Source organism: Episyrphus balteatus, chromosome 1, assembly GCF_945859705.1.
Source record: "Episyrphus balteatus chromosome 1, idEpiBalt1.1, whole genome shotgun sequence".
NCBI lineage: Eukaryota > Metazoa > Arthropoda > Insecta > Diptera > Syrphidae > Episyrphus > Episyrphus balteatus.
In genome coordinates, this window is record NC_079134.1 from 148461668 (window position 1) to 148485619 (window position 23952).

The window sequence follows — 23952 nt, forward strand, 5'->3', positions numbered from 1 at the left end:
AGTAATTTCTTAGAAAAAAGTAGTTTTGGTTACTTTTTTTTTAATTCCCTCAAAACGACAAGTTATTTCCACATCCTATTTTATGTTTAGTAACGAAAAAGAGTTTTGAAATTTGAAAACTTAATTAGTACCTACTTACCTAATAAAAATTTTGAAAAATATGGTTCATATTTTTATTTTGACGTTTTTTCAAAATTTTGAAAAAAAAAAAATCCCACATAAGATTTTTTTTGTCTCAACTTTCACGTTTAAGCTTTGTATCTTATCTTATGCAAATCGCCATGTATTAACTTCATTTTTTTTAATTGAGTTTTCGAATTTCTTTGTAGTGTAGAGAAGGTAACTCGGACAAAAAAAAACCCTATATGAAGCAAACATAGATGAATAATGAATAATTTCTTTAACTTTTATAGCTAAAATTTTTTGAATAAAGTTTAAAAGAAAATTTTTAGGTCAATACAAGAAAAAATTCATCATACCGTTTTACGAAATTCATAATAATTCCTAGGTTTTAGGGAAAAATGTAACTTAACATATTTTGTGGGAAATAAAATTTACTACAACTTTATCTCATAAAATTTCTCTCTGACACCAAAACTAGCTGCACTACAAGCGAAAGTCTTAAGACTGTTCAAAAACAAAATGGCGGCCAAAATTGTACCGTTATTTTTAGGAAAAAAAGAGGGTTTCGTTTCTGTTTGCAGTTGCAAATTATTTCTTCCTCCATGCAACTAATCTAATTTGACCGGACCATTACATTTAAGTTTATTAAAATTAAATGGATGCGTATCTTACGTCAATTAAGAGTTTGTCGATTTGATTAATGTTTCGCCAGATTTGTGTGTGGATCCTTATTCACCAAGGTCATTGGGAACTCATAATCATATAATTACTCTAGGGTCTAGGCATTTAAAAATAAATTTTCTTATCTGGCCCTAGTTTAAGCTGATTACATCAAAATTTTATGAATTTTTCATTGCCTGTAAATTAAATATTGCTTCCTTTTCTTTGTTAATCCTTCCAATAGCTTTAAAAGGAATTAGGTACATTCCCCTTAAATATTTAAATTATCATAATCCAATAAGAGGCATTAAACCAATTAGTTAGAGACCATAAATTATATTTACATATCTTAAAAGTTAAATTTACTTATTCATGATTAGATAGATTCAATTAAATGCAATTAGTTAAGTGGTAGGAAGTCAAGGATTCAAATTTAATTGATTAGTCTAAAATTTGCCTAACGATGCTTATTATTATTATTATTTTAGGAGGACCTAAAGTGATTAATTATATCTATGTACATTTTTTTATAAAGAGGTCTTAGATTTCAAATTTAAATATTACCTATTGTAAATATATTCACACCGAGAGAAGGAAATCGTAAAGAAGAGGAGGTACCTACTTTAAAATGTGAGATAGGTAAAGGCTAAAAGTGAAATAAACCTAAATTTTAAAAACAGCTTTTTACAGAAAACCATATAATATTTTTTTTAAGATACATTTCGAGTGACGATTCTAAAAACTTGAGATAACATAGTTTATTTTTTCAAACTAACCTTTTTTTGAATTTATAGAACTATTTACTATCTGAAATAAAAATGAACTAACAAGTTAAGAATAATTTCAAAAAACTATTAAATACCTACTAAACTTCCAGTTAATTTTACATAACCCAAAAAAAAATAAAATGCACGACTGGGTCGCACGTACTTGCTCTTGTAGTTAAAAGTGTCTTTATCTTAAATATCTATTGTAAATTTAAGATTTTGTTAAGTTTCGAAAAAAAAATAATTTTTTAAATCCAATGTTAAGAAAATTAAATTTTTCAATTTTTTAAAACTTTAAAAAAAATTTTTATTTTACATTTCAAAATGAAAAGAATTAGTTGTCTGTTAATTTTGAATAAAATTAGCTTATGCTTCGATTGAATATATGAACCTAAAAAATATGTCAATTTTTGCAAAATGGCAACGCCATATTTCCGTTCTCCGAATTTTTTGAGAAAAAAAACGCAGTTTTGTTAGGATCTATAAGACCATTACGTATATAAAATTTTATCGAAATCGTTAGAGCCGTTTTCGAGAAAAGTGCAATACCTCGAAAACGGTATATGGGAGGTATGCGTTAAAAAGGAGATATTAAAAAAATAAAAAAGGCGGGTCTAGGGAATTACGCAAAAATCATCTGTACCAAGTTTCAAGCAAATCCATCCACCCGTTTAGGCCCTAGCTCGATGTACAGATGGACGCACAGACGCACACGCACAGACGCACAGGCCGACGAACGGCATGACGAAAACCACTTTTTTTATCTTCTCCATCATCGTAATGTTGGTTTTGATTAAAACCTCGATTTTTTTTTCTGCACGAACCAATACTTGCCCTATAGAGCAAGTAAAAACACATGTCCTTCATTGAGCAGTATAAAACCAACTCAATAATTACTCTGTCAAAACTTATAACGCTTTCCCGGAACAATAACACATTTCATTTATCTTGATTTGACATAAATAATTTATTTAACTGGATGTTATTTATCAGTTCTTTGTGTTAAAATCTGAGATGTCAAAATATTATTCCAGAAAATTCTTCATAATAGAAAAATAATTTTTCCTTTGACATCTTTTCAGAAAAAAATGACAAAATAATATGAAAACAATGCAAAATCTTATAATTCTGTTCAATGCTTCTTGCTATGATTCTAGGAAGTTTTCTATATGTTTGTCTGAAACTATTCCATGATGATTTTCTTGTTATTTTTTTCTTTTATATTTTTATAATGACATACAAGGATACCAAGACAAAATCGTTTTTGAAATATTTTGTCTGTTAACTTATTTGTGTACATCAATTTAAAATGAATTTAAATTTGAAAATTGTTTTGTTTTTCAATAGTGAACACTGAAATTGGAATTCCAAGAATTTTATACAGCTTATGTGAATCAGTATGAAAAAACTTATTTTTGACTCAAAAACCTTCAAATACGTTTCCGGCAAATGAAAATGCAATTTCTAGAATGGTGCTGGGAAATAATTTCACGTGAACTACCTACCTACTCATCGAAAATAAATTCGTCTTATATTTTATTATAGTAAAAAATCGATTTTTCAACTACGAGTATCTACCTTATTTGTACATAATGTAAAATTGAATTTTTAATACAAAACAAAATAAACAAAGATACATATTTACATAAATATGTACATATGTATTAGGGTGGGTAAAAAAAAATCGAAATTTGTTTTTTTGATTTGGTACCTCGAAAACTCGATTGCTATACACCTCTAGAATATACTCACCAAATATGAGCTCTTTATCTTAATGGGAAGGTCCTCCGCTTTTCAATTTTCCATTTTTACATCAAGCTTCTACTAAAAAAAATATTTTTTTTATTAATTGAATTTTTAGCCAATTTTTTTTACATATTCTTGTAGAAAATTGAACGCTCTACAAAAAAGGTTAAGTACACTTTTTTGAATTATCTAACCGTTTAGTAGATATTTGAGGTCCAAAAATCGAAAAAATCTTTAAAAATTCGTTTTTTGTTCTTAATTTTGTAACAAATTGAAAAATTATAATAATCAAACGCGCATGACATGTTCTTGTAGGAAACAGATTGCTCCACAAAAAAGGTCTAATTAACTTTTTTTTTATTAATCTAACCATTTGAAAGATATTCGAGGTCAAAGTTAAACAAAAATATAAAAACTTTTTTTACTTTTCAAAATTGTCTACTTCACTGAAAAGTCATTATTATTAAATTAGTAAGATGGATTATTGTAAGGGCTTAAATGTTCTACAAAAAAGTCATTGGCATCAAATTGGTTGCTTTAACCGTTTAGAAGATATTCGCATCCAAACCAATGCCCACTTATTTCAATAGTTTTCTTATGGTCCCTATGCATTGCGACTTGGATGCGAATATCTTCTAAACGGTTAAAGCAACCAATTTGACGCCAAGGACTTTTTTGTAGAATATTTAGGCCCCTACAATAATCCATCTTACTAATTTAATAATAATAATAATTTAGTAATAAAATGCACGACTGGGGTCGCACAAACTTGCTCTTATAGTAAAAAATGGTCAAATGTTAAAGCTTTTTATTGAACAAAGTAAGTTAAAATTTGATATTTTTGAGGAATTTTATAAGTAGGTATTGCAAAACAGAAAATATAATCTGTTTTTATATTTGACTAAACATCGTTTTAAATGATCACAAAACCAATATGCCATTTGATTTTTGTATATAAAAATTTTCTAACATTTTTCAAAAAAAAGTTCAGTATGCCATTTTGAAGACATAATTAATTTACACATAAAAATGAAACATACAAATTTTAATCAAAATCGTTAGTTCGGTTTTTGAAAAAAAAATCACTTTTATATTTCCGTTATAAGGCAGATACCGTAAGTTTTGATCACAAAAAAAAAATTAAATTTTCCCTCTAGGGAACAACCCGAAACTGCTAACTACTAAGTTTGAAGAAAATCACTTCAGTCATTTAGGCTGTAGCTAGAGGTATATACAGACAGACAGAAAGACAGACAGAACTGTCTGACCCACCTTTTTGGCATTCTACGTCATCGTAATATCATGTTAAATTGTTATCTCGAGTTCGATTTTTTTTTCGCAAGTAAAAAAAGCCATTAAGTATCGCAAGCGAAAATGGGTAAAATATTTTTTTTTCCCACTTACCCATGCTGAAAACCAATTATAAATCAAAATGGCGGAAGTTGGCGGAATTTTTTATTTTCTTACCTGATAAGAAAAAATACTACAAAAATTATGAAGGATGTACTAAGTTTTTAGGTACCAGGGGCTAATTTATTACTTTTTTGTTATTTTTTCTTTTCCTTTCGTGAAAAAAACATTTTAAAATTAAGAAGAGAAACTTTGCTAAACTGAAAAAAATAAGGCGGGGCTTTGGCAAAGGTATTCTTTTTAATCAAAAAACATATTTTTCAAAAAGGTTCTTGTATAAAATCTGTTAAGTCATTTAAGAGAAACTCAGAAATCAAAAAAAATTGTTCTTTGCCAAGTACAAAGTTCCATTTTGATTTCAAAATTTTAACTGAAATCGTATAGGAGAAATTTTTAAATAAAAATATTTTTTGCATTTGGCCTACTGTCAGCAGACCAAAAATAAAAATCTCAATTTAAGTTCAAAAGAATAAGCTTCAGTAATTTTGGGTTGTTGTATTTAAAAAATTGGCATCCGAAATTCTGACTGCCTAGGCATGCCTGCTTGAAATTTTTAACCCTAGACCCGTGTACTGGGCACTCAGTGCCCAATTCATTTTTCAAATCCAATTGGAAAGTATTTCTTACACTTTTCTATTCCAAATAGATTTACACATAGTTAGTTTAGTATGTTTAGGTCTACAAAAATTTACTTTTTAATAGTTTGAGTGAGTATTGGTGACACAATAAGAATTAAAGAAAAATATGTCAAAACTGCGTACTTGGGCACTCAGTGCCCAGAGTTTTTTTGTATGGAAATCATGGTCTTGTATTGATTTATTTGCTGATCTTCAACGGTATTTTGATATGAATTTGATTTACAGTCGAATACCTCTTAGCCTTTTTTGTTTCTACCCAAAAACTGAAAAATCATATGACATTTTAGCCAAATTGAGGATATATAATAAGTGTAGGTTTGGGAATCATTGTTAGAAAGAAAAACTGGGAGCCATTTGAAAAATTTCGAATAAGGGACAATTTATTTCTTTTACTTGTTCCGGGACATCGACTGTTTTTACATTTTTCACCGTAGCAATCACTTCAGCAATCGATTTTTACAGTCAAAGTCCTCTAGTCACACTTTCAAAAATAAATACAAAATTGAAGAGATTGGTGCATGGATGAAAATAATATTATTCTGAAGAATGGTCACTTTCTTTCAGGAAAAGCATTACAAAATTTAGAAAAAAAAAAAAATATAGAAATAGAGAGATTCTATTTACAAAGCTTTCGTATTAGAGAATTTTTACTGTTTTGCTAGGTAATACAGTAATTTTTTTTTTGATTTTACACCGGTTGAAATTTGTTTGCGTAAACAAGTGATTTTAGTGCGATTTCTCTGTGATCAAGTGCTTTTTTTCTGAAAAATATTTTTTTATCTACTAAAGTAAGTACCTAAATTTTTTAAATTTACGCCTATTATTTATGAGATCCTATAATAATAGAGAATCATGGATGCTACAATGGATCGTGTTCTGTATCTCCTGAATGCATCTTCCAACCGGGATTTGACTGCGGCGGAGCAAGAGTTCTTTGATGAGAATTACTCCAGGTTCCTAGATGCAGAAGAGGAGGAAGTTCGACGCATTGACACTGAGGAGGATAGTGATACTGATAACGATGGAGATTTATCAGATGCCGATGATCCAAACTATGAACCAGATACTGCTTTGTTGGATACACGGGTTTCGCAGGCTGGTTTAGATATGGAAGAAGAAGAGGAGGCAGAAAGACAACAGCAAGGAAGCCGGAATGGACAGGAAGATGAAGACCCTATTGCACCAAACAGAGGAATGCGGTATGTTGCAAGAAATGCCAAATTCGATGACATTTGGTGGTCAATGCCGGACGAAAGCGAAAGACAAAGAACAATAAGAAATCGAAATGAACGAATGAGACATGTTCCAAAATGCACCAACTTGTTTTCGAGAAAGGCTGAGGTTTTCAAGTCCTTAGTTACTCCAAATATTGTTGGAAATATTGTGCTGGAGACAAACAGAAAGGCAAAGAGAACTTACGAAGAGAATCGTTTGTCTCTCAACCCAAAGCAAATGCGTAGATGGTATGACACATTTGAAGAGGAAATATATGCATATATTTTAATTTTGTTGTATGCTGGAGCTGAAAAAGCCTATGGGGTGGAAGCGAAGGATCTTTTTCATCCAACAAGTGTACCATTCTACCACGCCGTTATGTCTCTGGAACGATTTGAACAAATACGACGCTTTATACGTTTCGATGACGGAAGAACTAGAGCGTTTCGTCTTCAAACTGACAAATTAGCTGCATTTAGGTATAAAAGATAAAATGTTTGATTGATAGGCTTACAAATTTTTACCAATTTTCTAGGTACGTTTGGGATTTGTTTCAACAAAATCTTGTTGAGTTTTACCAACCGTCAAAGGAGCTGACAGTAGATGAACAGTTGAACGGCTCAAGGGGAAGATGCCCGTTCAAAATGTTTATGCCAAACAAGCCAGGAAAATATTGCATCAAAATTTTTTGGATAGTTGACGCCGTAAACAGTTATCCACTTCGAGGTGAAATTTATGTTGGCCAGCAACCATGCGATAATCGGTCCGATGGCATATCTCACCAGCTGGTAATGCGGTTAGCTGAGAGATATTTAGGCATGAATTACAACATAACGACAGATAATTATTTTACATCGGTACCATTAGCCTTGGAGCTAATGAGTAAAAGAACAACCACGATTGGTACTATAAAGTCCAATAAGCCACAATTGCCAAAGCCATTTACACCAGTGGATAAAATCTTTAAGCAAACTAGGGACAAATTTTCAATAAAATTTTGCTATTCGAGATGCTTGCAGTTGTGTAGCTACGCAAGCAATACAAAAAAAAATGTACTAATGCTGTCCACTGCTCATCATGAGGATAAAATTGATGAGGTCACACAAAAACCTGCAGTTATTATGGATTACAACTCAACCAAAGGAGGAGTTGATACATTCGACCGTTTGGCAACAGTTTATACCTGCAAGCGAAAAACTAATCGTTGGCCTGTTACTCTCTTTTACAACCTTTTGGATTGTGCAGGAGTTGCAGCGTATAGAATGTTTGATGTCTGTCAGCCTAACTGGTATTCGAGCAAGAAAAGGTCAGAAAAAAGAAAGAAATTTTTGAAAGAATTGGCCTTTGAACTTGCAGATAACCATATCAAAAATCGAATAGCTAAGCCAACTCTTCAAAAAAGTGTTAAAACAGCAATGAGTTTGATCGGGTATGAAATTACATCTATAAGTACCTTACCGACAATCCAACAAAACAAAGCAAAGCAACGTTGTGATCCCTGCAAGAAAGAAAAAAGGGACAACAAAACTACGGCGGTCTGCGATCTGTGCTATGTTGCAGCTTGCAGTAAGCATTACATAAGAGTGTGCGAGAAATGTTTTGTGACCAAAAGTGCAATTGATACTACCGAAACCGAAGAAGATGAAAATTTTGACGGAGATTCACTTCCATCAACTTCAGCCGGTCCACCAGCAAAGCGCCAAAAAAATAGAAATACAAATTAATTTCAAAAAGTGGTGGTTGTAAATTACCTATTACTTTAAAAGCTTTTTTAAATTTTGTTTTCAAATAAATAATATCACAAAAAATAATAGTGTTTGTAAAATATTTTTTTTTATTTCACTATTTTCAAGTAATTCATAGGAAAAACCTTCGTGGGCACACAGTGCCCAAGTACACGTAAACTAGAATTTTTTAAGTACACGGGTCTAGGGTTAAAGTAGGTACAAATGGCTTTCGAATAATTTTCAAAAGTTTTTCTTTAATTTTTGATTTTTTTAGATAGCGTGGTTCCCATAAAAAAAAATGTTAGCTAAAATTATTCGAAAAAAATTGATTTTTTGTTTTTTTTTCTTCAAAAATTGCTATAGTGAGGATTTTTTTAAAAACCCCGTCAACAGCCCAATAATTCGAATTTAAAACAATTGACTGGAATCATCATTTTAATTGAAAACCAAATAAATTAATTTACAAACTATAGAAACAGATATTTAAACCCATTATGAATTAGTGACTTCTATTATATTTATTATAGCATGGATATATTTTTAAGATGTGACTTGTTGTATAACTATCATCTTTGTCAATTCTTAGAATTCATAACACTTCCTTGGTTTTAGTGAAGTCTCATTTTGTTTGTATGATTTACCTTGTGTTTGGATATAATCAAGTAAATGAATTGTATGGCCATTTCATGTCACATATCCAGTCACCTGAGAGAGTCAACTTGAGGATCTATTTGTTATCACCTCTATGCTCTATCTGATATTTGGTTATACTGCAAAAGTTCTCGTTCTTTCGTCCTCAATGCAAAATGAAAATCCCATTGAGTGCATTGTGCATATGATTGGATTCATATGCAAATGATGTTTTTGTCCTTTGTAGGTATTTGTTTACTCTCTGTACGACGTAGATTTCTGTTACCTGAAGTCAAATTGGGTGTGAATTTTACTCATAAAATTTCAATATTATTTGTCTTCTTATTTCCAAAAAAAGTTTATAAACCATTTTTTTTTCTCTATAATCCAGTTTCTTGATCCGAATAAATTAACCTTGTTGTTTCAATAAAAAAATTTTGCACAAAAAACAAGGAACAAGTTTAAAATTAAAAGCTTTTTGTTTTTGTTTTCTTCAGCAATTTTAAAGGATTTTGTCATTTATCAAGATTGAAGAAAAGATTTTAATTAAAAAAGTTATAAGTAGTTCGACCATAAGAAAAAAAAGTTATATCAAAAGAGAAATTACTCTCGAAAAAGGGTTGTTTATCTTATTGATAAGGATTATTCAATAAGTATAATAAAACGTTCACGGCTTTTAAATACTTCCTTACTTTCAGCAAAAGGGTTTAAGTTATACTTGTAGATAAAAAGACCATTATACATTTATTAATTCTTTATCTTTGAAGTTTGTAACAATATGATTTTGGTGGTGATTTCAATGCAGTTCCAGTAAATTAAAACTCAGGCATTAATTTGTTGTTCAAAATTAAATAAAATATTGAACCCTAATAGAGTAAAAGGTAAGTTTTCAACCTCACTCGCCAAATTGTTTTTTTGTTTTTTTTTTTTTAAACACTCTTAGAAATGGACGGAAAAAGGGTGGCAGAAGGGCCCAACCCAAAGTGGTAATTTAAATTGACTCGAAAATGTCTGCCTTTTTGTAGGTGTGTTTGTGATAGTATGAAATGACAAAATGCAAAATGGCAGAAAGCAGACTGGAAGGGTTCTGTTTTTTTGTAATCTTTTACTGCAGAGAGTGCAAATGAAAACGTTATATAGAAACAAAAATATTTGGGTAAATACAACGGCAACACCTAAAATTTCATTTTATATCTTTTTTTAAAGCCAGAAACATATTATTAAATTATCTTTTCAAATAATGTTGTTTTAGCAAACTATTTTTGAAAAAATAATTTTTAAGCTAAACATTTTTAATTTTTATTTTTTGTATTTAAAACTTAATGTTTTTTTTTTTAATTTTACATTACTCAGTATTATTTTTGCTAATTTAATTCAATTTCTTAATCAATTTTTAATCAAATGTTGAAATGTTCAAAATGTTGAAAACGTCTTACAGTTTCTGAAAAAATACTGTTAAACTCAAAATTTGTAATTATTTTTTTTTGTTAAAACTTAATTTTATTCAAAATTTTACGTTACTAAGCATTTTGTAATCAAATTCAATTTTCTAATAATGACTATTTTCGATAAAGTGTTGAAAAATAGATTCTAAAACGTACTTTAATTTTTGAACAAATCAAAAAAATATACCTACACATTTTTTTTCTAAGAATTATTTTTTTATTTATACTAAATACATACATATACATATGTATGTAAAATTGTTTTTGTTTTAATTCATCACTTCAATACTTGAAAATTATTTTTATATATCATAAATTATAAATAAATAAACCCGAAATTGTAGCTACAATTACTGGCAAGAAATTATTAAAAAAATAAAAGGGTTTTTTTAAAGTTTTGTACATTGGTACAGCGAACCGGAAGTGCACTTTTTAAACTACGAAATTAATTTGTGATCAACAATTTTTTTTTGCAAATCGACAATTTCGAAAAAAGAAAAAATATTAAAAATGCAACTTTTTGGAAAATTTTGACCATTACGCATGAGGTTAAGTAATATTTTAGCGGAAATTTGAATAAAAAGAAAACTGATCAAGCTAAATAATCGAGGTTTTGGCGATTACTTAAAATTTCTGCAAAACAAAATTTTTAATTTCGCTTTGTTTTGAATATTAAAAGCTTACTTACACAAAACTTTGAATATTTTTAAAACTGTTGGAGCTAAAAATTTGGAATTTGCATCAAAAAATTTGTTTTGAAAAATAAAAATTTTTAAAAAGTTATTTTTTTTTTAAATGTCTCCACACTGGCCTGATCAAACCCGAAGTACACTTCTGAAACTTTAAGTTAAAATAAAAAATGACTGGATGGGGCTACAAAATTCATTTTTGCGCAACAAAGGATTTAATTAGCTACAATTTTGGACATGCAAAAAATAAAAAAATTTACTCTTTTCGTCCTATAAAAACCAAGTTTGTGGAATTGAAAAGAATTTAAAAAGCTACAGCAAAATAAATTGTTTTTAATCATTTCAGATTTTGTCCGCTAACTTCAGACTTATTTTGACGGAAAATTCAATAACTCAAAAACTATACCTACGAGCTCCAAATTATTAGGAATAATATCCTTAAGATTTTAGCTTTACTTTCCGGTAGAAAGTACTTCGTGACCAAAACTAATCGTAGTTCTCCTGTGTACTCATTTAAAACATACAACACTCTTTTAAATCAATCTAAAAATAGAATTTTTTCATAAGAAAATTACAAAATGCATCCAAATATAAGTTTAATAAGTACTTAAAATTAGTTCTATATTATTTAGGATTTTATTACTTCTATTTCGATTATTTCAAAAATATACCATTAATTCTAAATAAAACTTAATTTACTTTTCTACACTTTATTGAATTGCATTTATGAATCCTTCCTATTGACTATAACGCATTTATTTATCAAACAATAGGAGAATAATGTTTCTCAAAATATTGAATAAATATTTTTCTCAGAATTTTACACTAATTTATTGATTAAAAGAGATCGAATCATGGATGAGCAGCGTAGTTAGTTCTATCTAAGCGTACATAGATTCAAATTATAGAGTTTTGTTCATGGAAGAGATACATTTCAATTTTCATTTTAAAATTTACGATATACCTAAAATTATCTTGATAATGAGTTGGGGGAATTTAATTTGATAAAGCACACAGGTAGTCTTTTGACTTTGATGAATTTATATGGGCGGTGCTGCTGGGAACTAATTGAACAGAATATACATAATTTGAAGTAAAAATAGGAATATGCACTGGCACTGGCACACACTCTCTAATCGTTACTATAGGTAACAATTTAACTACTCGAACATGAGCTAAAATAGATGAGTAGATAATATCTTTTTCACATTTTATGTGAAAATTGAAATATGGATAAATTTACGTATGACCGAAATTTGTATACGCTCCTACGTTGTAAAAAAGAGTTATTATAAATTTCAGTTTTATTTATAAAATCACAAAATTAAAAAAGAAAAAATAATTTCAATTGAATATTTATAACATTTTATATCATTGCGTTACCAAAAATTAACTTACAAACTTTAACTTTCCTAAAACAGAGGAAAAGAGCAAAAGAGCAAAATAAAGTACATAAAAGGTAACAAGCTTCAATTTGATAAAATAGGAAGTATGACGCTAACACTTTTTTTAAGTAATCAGAAGCCTATAATTTTATTATCAAAAATACTATGTATAAGAAAGAAGTTGTAACAAAAAGTAACGCAGGAGTAATCTTAGTAAGTACAAGAGCAGTATCTTACCTTCAAACTATTTGTAAATTTATGTTTTAAAATATTACTGGAGTGGAAAACAAAATAACACTAGTTTACAAAAAAATATAAAAATGTTTGGACACCAAGTGCCGTTATACTTTTCGTATAGATTTGTGCTCAGAAAACTCGAAAATCTTATCTAAAAAAATGTTTATGGATAGGTTTTCGAGATATGATTTTTCAAAGTTTTTGTCGTTGTTTTTCCCAGCATACTTAGTATTCGGGCTATAACAAAAGAATAGGCACATGAAAGCTGAATAAATAAGAAAGAAACACTAGAATAACTATTCTGCGTAACTACAGATGTTTAAGTGCAACGTATCAAAACATTTTTCAAAAAATCGATTTTTTAAGGAAAATTTTTACAAAAAAAATTTGTTATTGAAAAGAAAAAATCAAAATTTTTGGAATCCCCATACTTTAAAATTTTGTAAGTGTAGTACACTTTCTGGCAAAGATAACAAAGATACTTTTTTTCAAAATCTATGGATAAGTTATAAAGATATGACGATTTTTGTAACGATCAAAATTTTCGATTCTTTTTGTTACTTTTTGAGTTTTTGTCTATAACTTGAAAAGCAAGGTCATAATAAGTAGATAATTGAATTTCCTATCGATATGTATCCTTTTCAAAAAATTTAAAATTAAAATATTGTAAAAAACTGTTCAAAAAAAGATTAAAAAAACGACATTTTTGACATTTTTACTAAATAGTCTCGTTTTATACTTTGAACATTTATATTATATTGAATATGTAAAAGAGAAAAGAAAATACTTTATATTTCAGCATAGTTGTCTTAAAAACATAATACGGCTAAAATTGGATAAAATATGGATTTTCAAAATCTACCGTTTTTGGTCTTTTTTAACCATTTTTCTTAAAAAAATTAACGCAACATGGTCTAACCTATATATATTATTAAACTGCTGGATATGTAGAACAATCTTGCATTTCAAAAGTTTGCCCGAGAAATTCCCCGAAAATAAAGATGATCCCTTGAAAAAAAAACTCCTCAAATACCAATTTAACGTATAGATTTTTATATTATTCCCTTGAATGTATTATAATTATTGAGAAAATTTCTCCAGGGATACCTTAACAAATATGTACCAAAATAGTGTTCTAAATTTCAAAAGAATCAGTGCAGTAGTTTTAAAGTTATGAGGGGCACAGGCTTTAAAAACGTTGGTTGTGGGGAGAACGATTTGAAGTTTTGAACTCTGAAATTAAATGTTCTTCAATTTGGATCCAATCAATTAAAAATTTTGACACAATTTTTTTTTGAGATACCTACAATGTATTTAGTTAAAAATTTAAAAACAATGAAAATACGAAATTTAAATGCAAATAAAAAAAAATCGTTGTAGAAGTGAAACCTTTAAAAACAATTTTGCCTGCAAAAAAAATCAAATCGAAAAAATCTACCTTTTTGATTCCATCAGCTTTAAATCCATATTTTTATATGGCATCCTATAATAAATTTTATATTATCTAAAAGCTTATTGTTTCAGCTTAAAATATTTCAATCGACCATGTCTATACAACATCTACAAAAAAAACTAGAATTTTTTGAACCCAATCACTTTTCATAAAAAAAAAATCAATCTTTTTTCAAAAAAAAAAAAAATTGTATACAAAATCAATTAATCCTGGGATGATTCGACTTGTCGGATTATCACCACGTTCAACCTAACCTAACCTAACCTAATTAAGAAACGAAAAAAAAAATTCTAAATTTCATCAAAAACAATTTGATGAAACAACTTGAGTCAAAAAAACAAAGAATAAATTAGGCTTTAGGAAAAGTTATAGCACTTGGTTTTTTTTTATTATTAATATTGTTTTTTTCTCCCGGCTAAAAGTGGGTAAGCACTTAAGTTAGATTTACTGTACCAAGAAATTGAAAATTTTTCCTTCCGAATAGATAACTTTTTAGTCATTTTGGTACCTATTTGATGTTAAAAGTGTGCCAAAAAAAATGATATCCGATTTTAAACTACCCAAGCAAAACAAGGTTCAGCCAAATTAGAGATTTTGAGATTTGTATTTCCATTTATTAAACATAGACAACACGTGTGTGAAAATTTACTAAAATCTATACACAGATGTCCCCCGTTTAATACTACTTAATCCCGTTGATAAATCCCCAGACACTCACGGCTCTCAAAACACATCAATAATAAAAAAGCCATTTTTGTACATCAAACATAAAATATTCCAACAAATAACAGTCAAAACAATAAATTGTCTTCTACAAAAATCATGTCAACAAAAACTATCAATTCGTTATAGAAAAAATGTATCTAGAAACACGTTCTATATACATTTTTTTTTTCTTTTCATTCAAACACATCAATTCTGTATCGCAAACTCTTCAATCCATAGGGAAAAATCTGGAAAAAAAAATTCTGATTTCGAAATCGAGTTAAGCACCTCAAAAACCTTCGGGAAAATTTCATCAAACAATAAATAATAAAACAAAACCCTTGTTGCCCAAAACGTTGCTGATGTCACAACTATTTTCAGTCCCCCTATATTTGAATAAAAAAGAGGCAATACATCGCTGAGTTCCTCGGATTCTCATGAAATCAAGTCACCAAAACTAAAATGTTGTCCGTGGTTACGCAAAAAACCGTTTGGATGGTTATTGTTTTGAGTCCAAAGTGTGATGGGAGCAAAAGTTACGCTTTCAAACAAACGTAACGAGGGCAAACGTGACTTTGGCAAATGACACCAATCCTAAGGCTATTTGCCATTTCTCAATTTCATATCTACACTAACTTAACAAATGGAATTGTTTCGTGAACTCTGTGCTTTGCACGTCCTTTAAGAGGAGGTAAACCCAGTTCCGTTGTGATATAGTCTAAATTAATGTATTGAAGCTGTTAATGCTTTTACTCTTTTATCTGTGAAAATGTATTTTTTTTTTTGTCATTAAACGAAAAACGAAACAGATAAAAGCATTAAAAGCAATTTCGAATGGGATTTAAGGATTCGTTATTTATTTTGTTTTTTTTTTCTTGAAAGTTGGTAGTTTTAACGAGTGTTGTATACATTTGCAAAGCTTTTAAATATAACAAAAGTTAAACTTGTAACCTTTTTGTACATCTTGACAAAACTTTTTTTTATTTCTGCATTTCTCTTTTTTTGAATAAAAGTCAGAACTTTTATTTGTATTTTTGGTTTGTTAACTAACTTTTGTGAAACAAAAAAAAAAAGAGTCCTTGAGATGCAATAGTCCTGGTTTCTAATTTCCAATGACTTAAGATTGTTATGAAAAAGTTAGTGAGTTGATATTTTTTGAAACTTTTTGACAAATTTAGTTTCATTTTCAATTACCTGCAGGCAAATAAAGTTAATGTTACTGACCAAGGTTGTCAGAAGTTCTTGATTCTATATTTTTACAAGTTTATCTTAAAGAATATTATTAACTGACAATGTGAAAGTTAATTATATCAAAAATGAGGACATATTTGGGTGTGAAATGTAACTTTTAAACATCTCAAACACCAAAAACTCATGTGTGTCTTATTTTTCAAGTAATTAATAAATTATTATTTCTTATGAAACTAATTAAGAACAACAAAAAAGGAAAGGATGTAGGTAATAATAAACTCCTAAGGGGTTGCGTTTATAAAATTCTACTATAAATATAATAAAGGTTAAACTTAATTAAAAAAGGCAAATTGGTAGGTGAGTTATTTCATTATATTGAATAAAGTTAAGAAAATTAGAATGATATTTTCAAGATTCTTGTAAGGATGTCACCAAGTTTGTTAAAGGGAGGAAGTTGACATAAGAATATTAAAAGCGTGTAAAGTATAGAATAATAAGGTTTCAAAGAATCAAAGGGCTCAGATTCTTTTGGGAATTAATAAAATATAACCAAGCTACCAAGTACAAAGATTTTTAACATTTTAAATATTTATAGGTTCGTTTCATATACCAGTGTGTTTTGCAAGCTAAAATTTTTTGTCATCAGAGATCTGAAGTTATGAGGGGAGGAAGTATTTTTTTGTTCTTATGTTTTTTTTTTATTTATTCGATTTATATTATTGTATATGGTTTTATTATTAATAGACAATTTTGATAAATTTTATGTCATTTTTAATTTTTGAACGAAGATTTGGTGTTATTTTAATCCGGAAAATATTTAATCGTCTCATGGTAAGATTTATAAGATTCCCTAGAGGCAAAATTGAAGTTTTATTATTAGGACCAAAACTAACGGTACTTGTCATATGATCAAAATGGAAATAGTTTTTTTTTTCTCAAAAACGGGTACACCTACAATAACGTGATGTTTATCGTGAGTTTAAAACCGTGGTTCGTTTGCCAATAATTAAACCAGGTTAGCCCAACATTTTTTTTCGCTAGCCCAATCTTATGGGAAGTGACCCACAAGCGACGGATTGGACGTATAGGCAGACGGATTCGACGGAAGAAGAAGCCCAACTTTCTACTTTTTCATCCGTCGTATCCTTTGACATTGGTTGTCAACAATAGACCAGTTTGATTTTCTGTTTCTGAGTACACACCGGAGATTTTCAGAACTTAGAACTGTGTTCTTTAAGTAGGCATAGCCGTATTTAGGGGATGGGGGGGGGTTACAGGGTCATCATTTGTTTTTCTTGGGAATGTCATTCCTAAGCCTTAACTACATTGGCTCAAAAAGTGAAAAAGTACAAAAGTGAAAATTTTCAAACGCATTTTTGTATAGTTTTTCGGACTAGAAAATTAAAACAATTGATGCAGAAACCTTATTTTTTGGTCTAAAAAATAAATCGTATACACTTTTTCACAAAACAATTTCGCTTAGCAGAAAAAAAATATTTCCACATTTGTACTTTTTCAGAAATGTATGTAGTTTTTCAAATGTGTATGTAGTTAAGCCTTTAAGTTTTAACCACCACCCATTGACCTGTTAAAGCTAGGCTGTTCCTTCAGCCTAGATATTGGAAACTTTCATTTTTAAACGTTATAATATTTACGAAAACGGATTTTTTTTTGTAGATATATTTATATATATATTTGAATCTTAAATTTGCTGTAAAGGAAACAAATTTTTTGAAACATATGGCTGAACTTCGGAACTAGGGGTTAAAAATTCCATTTTTTCAAATTCATACGTGATATACAAAGGTATCTACAATTTATTTTACATTGAAATTTAATGAAAAAATTCTTTGAGGTGTAAGAATTCAACCTGAATTCGATATTGAGGTCGCGTGTGAATTGAGTTGAATATTTAGGAAAGGATATAGACACTATTAAGGTGAACATAAAATTTCCGCTGTTAAAGATATATCCTGATGTTCTTTGTGCAGATTAAATTTGTGTTTATTATGATAAACGGGATTTTGTGTAGTTTTGCAAATAAATGTTCAAAGTTTTTAAGAAACGAAGAAATTTGAAAAAATAATTCAAGAACGTTAACCAAACATAAAACTCAAAGCACATCGCGTTTTGGGAGTTTGAAATTGTAAGGAATTGCTAATATGTTTTTAACACCATTAAATTTTTTTTTTGCAGCTTAAGGAAGCTTTCAAGCCGTCAAAACGTCAAAAATGTATCAATTTAATATTCAACACATATTTGGATGTCAAAAATTTGTTTTTGGCTATATATTTAACCCAATTAACAGCCTAAGAGATAAGAACAATAATTTTTGGTTATTTCTAAATAACTTTTTTTATACAAACCATTAGTAAGAGAAAAGTCCATTTGTCATTTTAATGCTGTTTAAACCTTTGATTGTATCTAGTGTTTTTTTATATGATATTTTGCGACACAGTTTTCTTTATAAGGCTAAGAAAAGCTTGCTTACCCTCGCATGTAAAAATATGTAAGAAAAATTGGTCGGTCTAAGCTAACCCTCAACGAAATAAAATCCTAGCTACGGCTATGTAAGTTGGTACCTACATGAAATCTAGTCGCGCATTTTATTTTATTAAAAAAAAGTACGACGATAATAGTTAACAATTTAACTTTATTAGTGCACATTCAGCCATAAAATATCGAACACACCTTGGAATTTGGAGTGATTGACGCAACGTATGCAACGGATACTATAGGTTCGGGTCTATAGTTCAAAAATCATTAAAAAAAAAAACTTTTTCCAAATTACCAACATCTTTAAAATCGATATTTGCTTTTTTTTAGTGCAAAAATTATCTCTCCTACACATTTTCTCAGTTTACCATTGTTATTCCAACAAATTCCTTGACTGTTTTGATTTTTATATCTTAGTTCAAAAATTATATCGCAAAAACTTATTTCAAAAAAACTCGAAGAAGTAAAATTTGTTTGTTTTTGCATTTTAATTCAATAAGTCAAGGTAGAGCTCCAGGAAGCCAAAAATGGGACCCCAAAATTTATGAACCAAACTAGTCTAATTCGTTTAGCCACCTTCTGTCCATTGTTTATCCACCCAAAATTTTTAATTTGTCCACCCTTCAATAAAATTTTAGTCTAAAAACTTAAAAATCGCCTGAAACGGTTAAGATAGGCGTGCAAAACCAATTGCATTCGTTTGTCCAGCTCCAGTTCTTAATACATTCCCAAAATCATTGTTTGTCTACCCTCCGTTTAAAAAATATTCAAAATAAAAAAAATTGCACAATTGCACAAAATTGAACAATTCAAAAGTCCTCAAAATTCCCAACAAAAGTTACGCATACACAACAGTGTATTATTTTGTAATCCTTTGTGGGAAATATTGCCAATTTTTCCGATGTATTCTATTTTAAGACCTTTTGAATCTATAAAAAGCTCTGAGTCCACTTCTTATAATCAAGTTTGTTCCTTTTTTAGCTGATGCTTGTAACTTGTTTCAAAAGATTCAACTTTAAAAATGAAAAAAAAAAATGAAAAGCTGCCTCGGTTTTTCGAATAATTTAACGCGAAATTTCTGTCCTTTAGTCAGTATCACAAACAAAAAAAGTTGGTGATAACATAGAAAGAATTTTAAATTTAATCAAAGTACCTATAACCTTGATCCCATAAGAGCAAATTGTAAATCGTATATTTTCATTGATTGATTGCAACTTTTCAAAACATAAACAAATTGACTAATTCATTTATAGAGTTATCTCTCGCCTCGTGAAAATTTTATAACAAATCAATTCCAACCAAAATAAAATAGAAATTCAAAAAAAAAAAAAAAATAAACACAAAACTGATAATAATATTGTGACAAACAATTATTGCATTTTAAAGGCATATAGTTCCAATTCCAAATTCACTTTTGAATTAATTAAGTTTCAAATTGAATTTAAATATTTTTTTTTTTGTGTTTTAGTTTATTTTTGTCTCGCTGTCCATTTATTTTATCACCAACGATTTGTGTTTTATTCTTTTTTCATTCCAGGTAAATCGGATCACATTGGTTTGATATGGACATGGACAGCAGCGCCAAAGTGTCCGACATTCATTTCAGTGGAAATTACAATCAAACCTTTATCAGCTGCAGAGCTCAGTTTAGTGTTCATTCAGCTAACTGAGAATTACACAGTTATTTAGAAGATCGATACGGTTTCGAGTATGAATTTGATTGGAAATGAATTTTTAAATTCAGTGGAATATCTTCTGAATAAACATTAGAAATTTACAATAAAAAAAAAAAAAAATGTGAAAATTGAATCATCAAAAATTAAATCTAAATTTTTATCTCCGCTTGAGTAAAATAAATAAAAAACTAAAAACGAATTTAGTAAAAAACAAAATAAATAAAAATCGATATTTTTTTTATATTTTTTTTGTTTTATATTTTTTGTTTTATTTTTTTTTTTGTACAAAAAAATAAATGTGAATTTTAAATGACTACCGGAGGTTAAAAATATATAATTCAAAAAACGACATCAATTAAAGTTTGCTGTTTTTTTAATTGAAAATTTAATCAAATAAAACAAAAACAAAAAACATCCAAATGAAACGCGTGTTTGTAGTATTTTTCCAAACCAAAATCTAAATTTAATGAAAGTCTAAAGTTTCTACAAATGTGTTTATTAAGTGCTTAGTTTTTTTTTTTTTGTATTTTTTTTTCATTTATTTGTTTTTGTTTAAAAAAAAAAACTATTTTAAAAAAGTGTCTTTCCATACGAAAAATGTTAATTTTATTCGCCAAATATACATTATTTATGTGCTTATCAATTATCAGTGACAAATCAAATTGTGAGAAAAAATTATATGAAGCTAGCACTGGCGGTGGGGTTTACTGGAAGGCAGCATGCGCAGCTAAGTGTTTATTAAATGACAAAAACAAAGTAAGAGGTTAAATTTTTGTTGTTATTGTTATTTTTATACTAAAATAATAAATATTTATTTAAAAACGATTAAAAACATACGAAAAAAGAGTCAAAAACTTTAGAAACTTAAGAATAAAGGAAAATGTAAAATAAGTTTACATTAAATTTACATTAAAAATTCGCAGGCTATTAACTATCATTGTTCATTGATCCTTTTCAGGTTTTTTTTTCTCGGAAAATTAAATTAATAAAATTGAAAATAATAACTATAAAAAAAGAAGAAGATACAAAATGTTGCATTTGATACTATTACAATCCTATAGCAACAGTTTACATTGGTCAGCCAAACACCTCATTTATTTTTGTTATAACCATGAGTTGGCAAAACCATAAAAAACACTATTATATTTATGAAGGTGGTAGTAAATTCATTATTTTAATTGGTTTATTGATAGGGCAAGTATTGGTTTCGTGTAATTTTAAGGTTTTAATTAAAACCAACATTTACGAATTTCAATGACGGATATAAACAAGTAGATTTCATCATGGCCATCTATCAGTCTGAATGCGTCTGTGTATATTTTAAATCCCTAAACGGATGGATGGATTTTCTTCACAATTTTTTATTCAGGGGGGTCATTCCGTAATTTTGAAAATGATAAAATCGAATAGACGATGATCGTTTTACAGTTTGAGAATCTCTAAAGTTATTTTAAATCATTTCTGATTCAATATTTTCAAAACAGTTTATATAAATAAAAGTTTTCATATCTTTAGAAGTCGTATTAGTCTAAGTGAGCTACTAGTTGCCTCTTAATCGGGTGGCCGAGGTTCGCCTCCTGAAATTGGAATTGTTTTTTTTTTTGTTTCTGTAAGTCAATAATCGTCAATAAATAAACGATAGCTAAAAAGGTCTCGTTTTAGGGATATTCTATAATTTATGTCAAAAATCTAAAAAAGTCTCTAATTTCCCAGGTTAAACTAAAGCTAGGTGCAGATTTAAAAAAAATATTAAGAAAACTTTAGATTCTTATATGTATACCAACATAACAAATATGATTTCAAGGTATTTTTTAACGCTAATTCCAACAAACAAATCAATCTGACCATCCCTGAAAAGTAATGTTCCTTATTCATGTTGATCTGACACAAATATCTGAAGTGTAGTTTTTCAATTTTTTAAAATCTGCACCTTATCTTTAAACCTGGAAAATTAGGACTTGCAGACATGAGTTTTTTTTTAGATTTTTGACATAAGTTTTAGAATACAAAATACAAAAATAAACAAAGATAGAAACAAAAAAAAATTAGCCTATTAGCACTAATTCCAAGATTGTACCTACCAGGATGTTTTTTAGTCTATATCCCAAAATTTCCCCTTTTCTCAAAAAATACCATTTTGTCATAGATATGAATGTTTTTTGCATTGCATTGTTTTTATTTATGATAATGGATATTAAAACCTTCATGCAAAATTTGGTTCCGCTACCATAACTTTTAAGGGTTTTTCGGTAGTAAGTTAGCAACAGGTATAACTTTTTTCAGAGACGTCAGATTGCCTTGATTTTGGAATCAGCATTAAAAAGTACCTTAAAATCATGTATCATATGTTTATATAATACCATCGTCTTTTTTGCTAATATTGAAAAAACCCCATTTCGCGCTTTGATCTTCAAAATCGCGACGGGCGGACATGAGATTTTTCTAGACTTTTGAGGCATGCTATAGAATGCCAAAACGAAGGTATTGAGCAAAAAAATTCTATTAGCATTCATTCCGAGGTTAAACCCTTATTTGACTGGATTATACCTAATATAAATCAAAAAACTAATTTGCATAAAATATTTTTTTGGAGTAAGAAAACAGTATTTGATATTTTTTAGATTTTTCGAAAACGCATACCAATTTTTTTTTTTTTTTTTTTGCAGAAAAAAGTACGTATTTGTGTCTTCTACAAATACCCGTTGACATTTTGTATGAGGTTAATTGTATTAAGTTATTAATTCAAACATCCATAGAACTTTCCCTATGCAAGATACAGATTTAAGCTAATACAGACAGAAACGGTTTTTTCAGACTTGAAAATATTTGCCCTCCATTACAAGTTAAACAAAAATATTTTGCATACAAAAAATTATTGCATATTTGTGTTATTAAAAATTTTAAAAATTTCATTAGAAATAAATTTTTAATTGCAAATAAATATATTTTGGTTTAAAAAAAACTTGTTGGAAACAAGAAAAAAAAGCAATGCAAAATGTGTACATTAAATATTTTTTTTCTAATATTCGTCGAATTTCTTCAATTTTGACAATTTGATCTTACATTGGACTAATATTATAGTGTATTCGACGAATATATAAAAAACAAAAATATTTAATGAACACATTTATTTATTTGCAATAACATTTTACTAATGCAAAATATTTTTATTTCAAATAAAATTTTTTGATTGCAATTTTTTTATTTATAAAAGTTTTTTTTTTATTTTATTTAATTTTATAACAATAAACCTCTGGCAAGGATTATGTATTAAGCTTTAGTTTTTTATTTATTGGTTTTACTCTGATTTTTCCTTCCTTGGGCATTGCTACTTTTCTCCTCATTTATGTGATTTTTTAAAGCCTGAATCGAAGAAGTAGATTGTAGAAGACTCTTGTTGATTTACATAAAATAAAACCCATGGATTGTTATTAATGTTGCAGTTAAGAAGCTTGTTATTTTTATGTGCAAATAAAAATCATCATTCACAATGTCCCCCATTCAAATGTGTACATTTTTTTTCACAAAAAAACACACGAGAAAGATATAACTTTTCATTTTGTTCATGAACATTTTTTTCCAGTATAGCCTTTTATTATATTAGACATCCATCACTGTATTATTTGTATACCCGTTTACTTTATGATTTTTTAACAACAGATAAAGTAGCTTCAGATTTTAAATAAAATTTATATACCTATAATTTTTGAACATTTCTTAGTAATGATAGCGATAGGGCCAGGGGCGGATCCAGGATTT

The 23952-nt window shown here is 28.5% G+C and overlaps 2 protein-coding genes across 2 annotated transcripts in view; both read left to right on the top strand.

The window, feature by feature from the left end:
- Positions 1-6196: 6196 nt before the first annotated feature.
- LOC129911270 (uncharacterized) lies at positions 6197-8283 on the top strand. The gene is made up of 2 exons (XM_055989003.1): positions 6197-7038; positions 7095-8283. Exons 1-2 carry the CDS (start codon positions 6197-6199, stop codon positions 8281-8283), a joined length of 2031 nt encoding a protein of 676 aa, XP_055844978.1.
- A 12449-nt stretch (positions 8284-20732) lies between these two features.
- The window catches only part of LOC129906768 (tyrosine-protein kinase receptor torso), an 82084-nt gene continuing 78864 nt past the window's right edge, over positions 20733-23952 (top strand). Inside the window, exon 1 of the mRNA XM_055982677.1 lies at positions 20733-20949. Coding sequence (XP_055838652.1) covers positions 20791-20949 — 159 coding nt within the window. The 5' untranslated portion in view covers positions 20733-20790. The remainder of the gene's footprint in view (positions 20950-23952) is intronic.

Bases quoted from the DNA above. Each gene is read 5' to 3' on its own strand.
- LOC129911270 (XM_055989003.1), top strand. From the start codon at position 6,197: ATGGATGCTACAATGGATCGTGTTCTGTATCTCCTGAATGCATCTTCC. The intron at 7,039-7,094 runs GTATAAAAGATA...CCAATTTTCTAG, and splicing joins GACAAATTAGCTGCATTTAG to GTACGTTTGGGATTTGTTTC.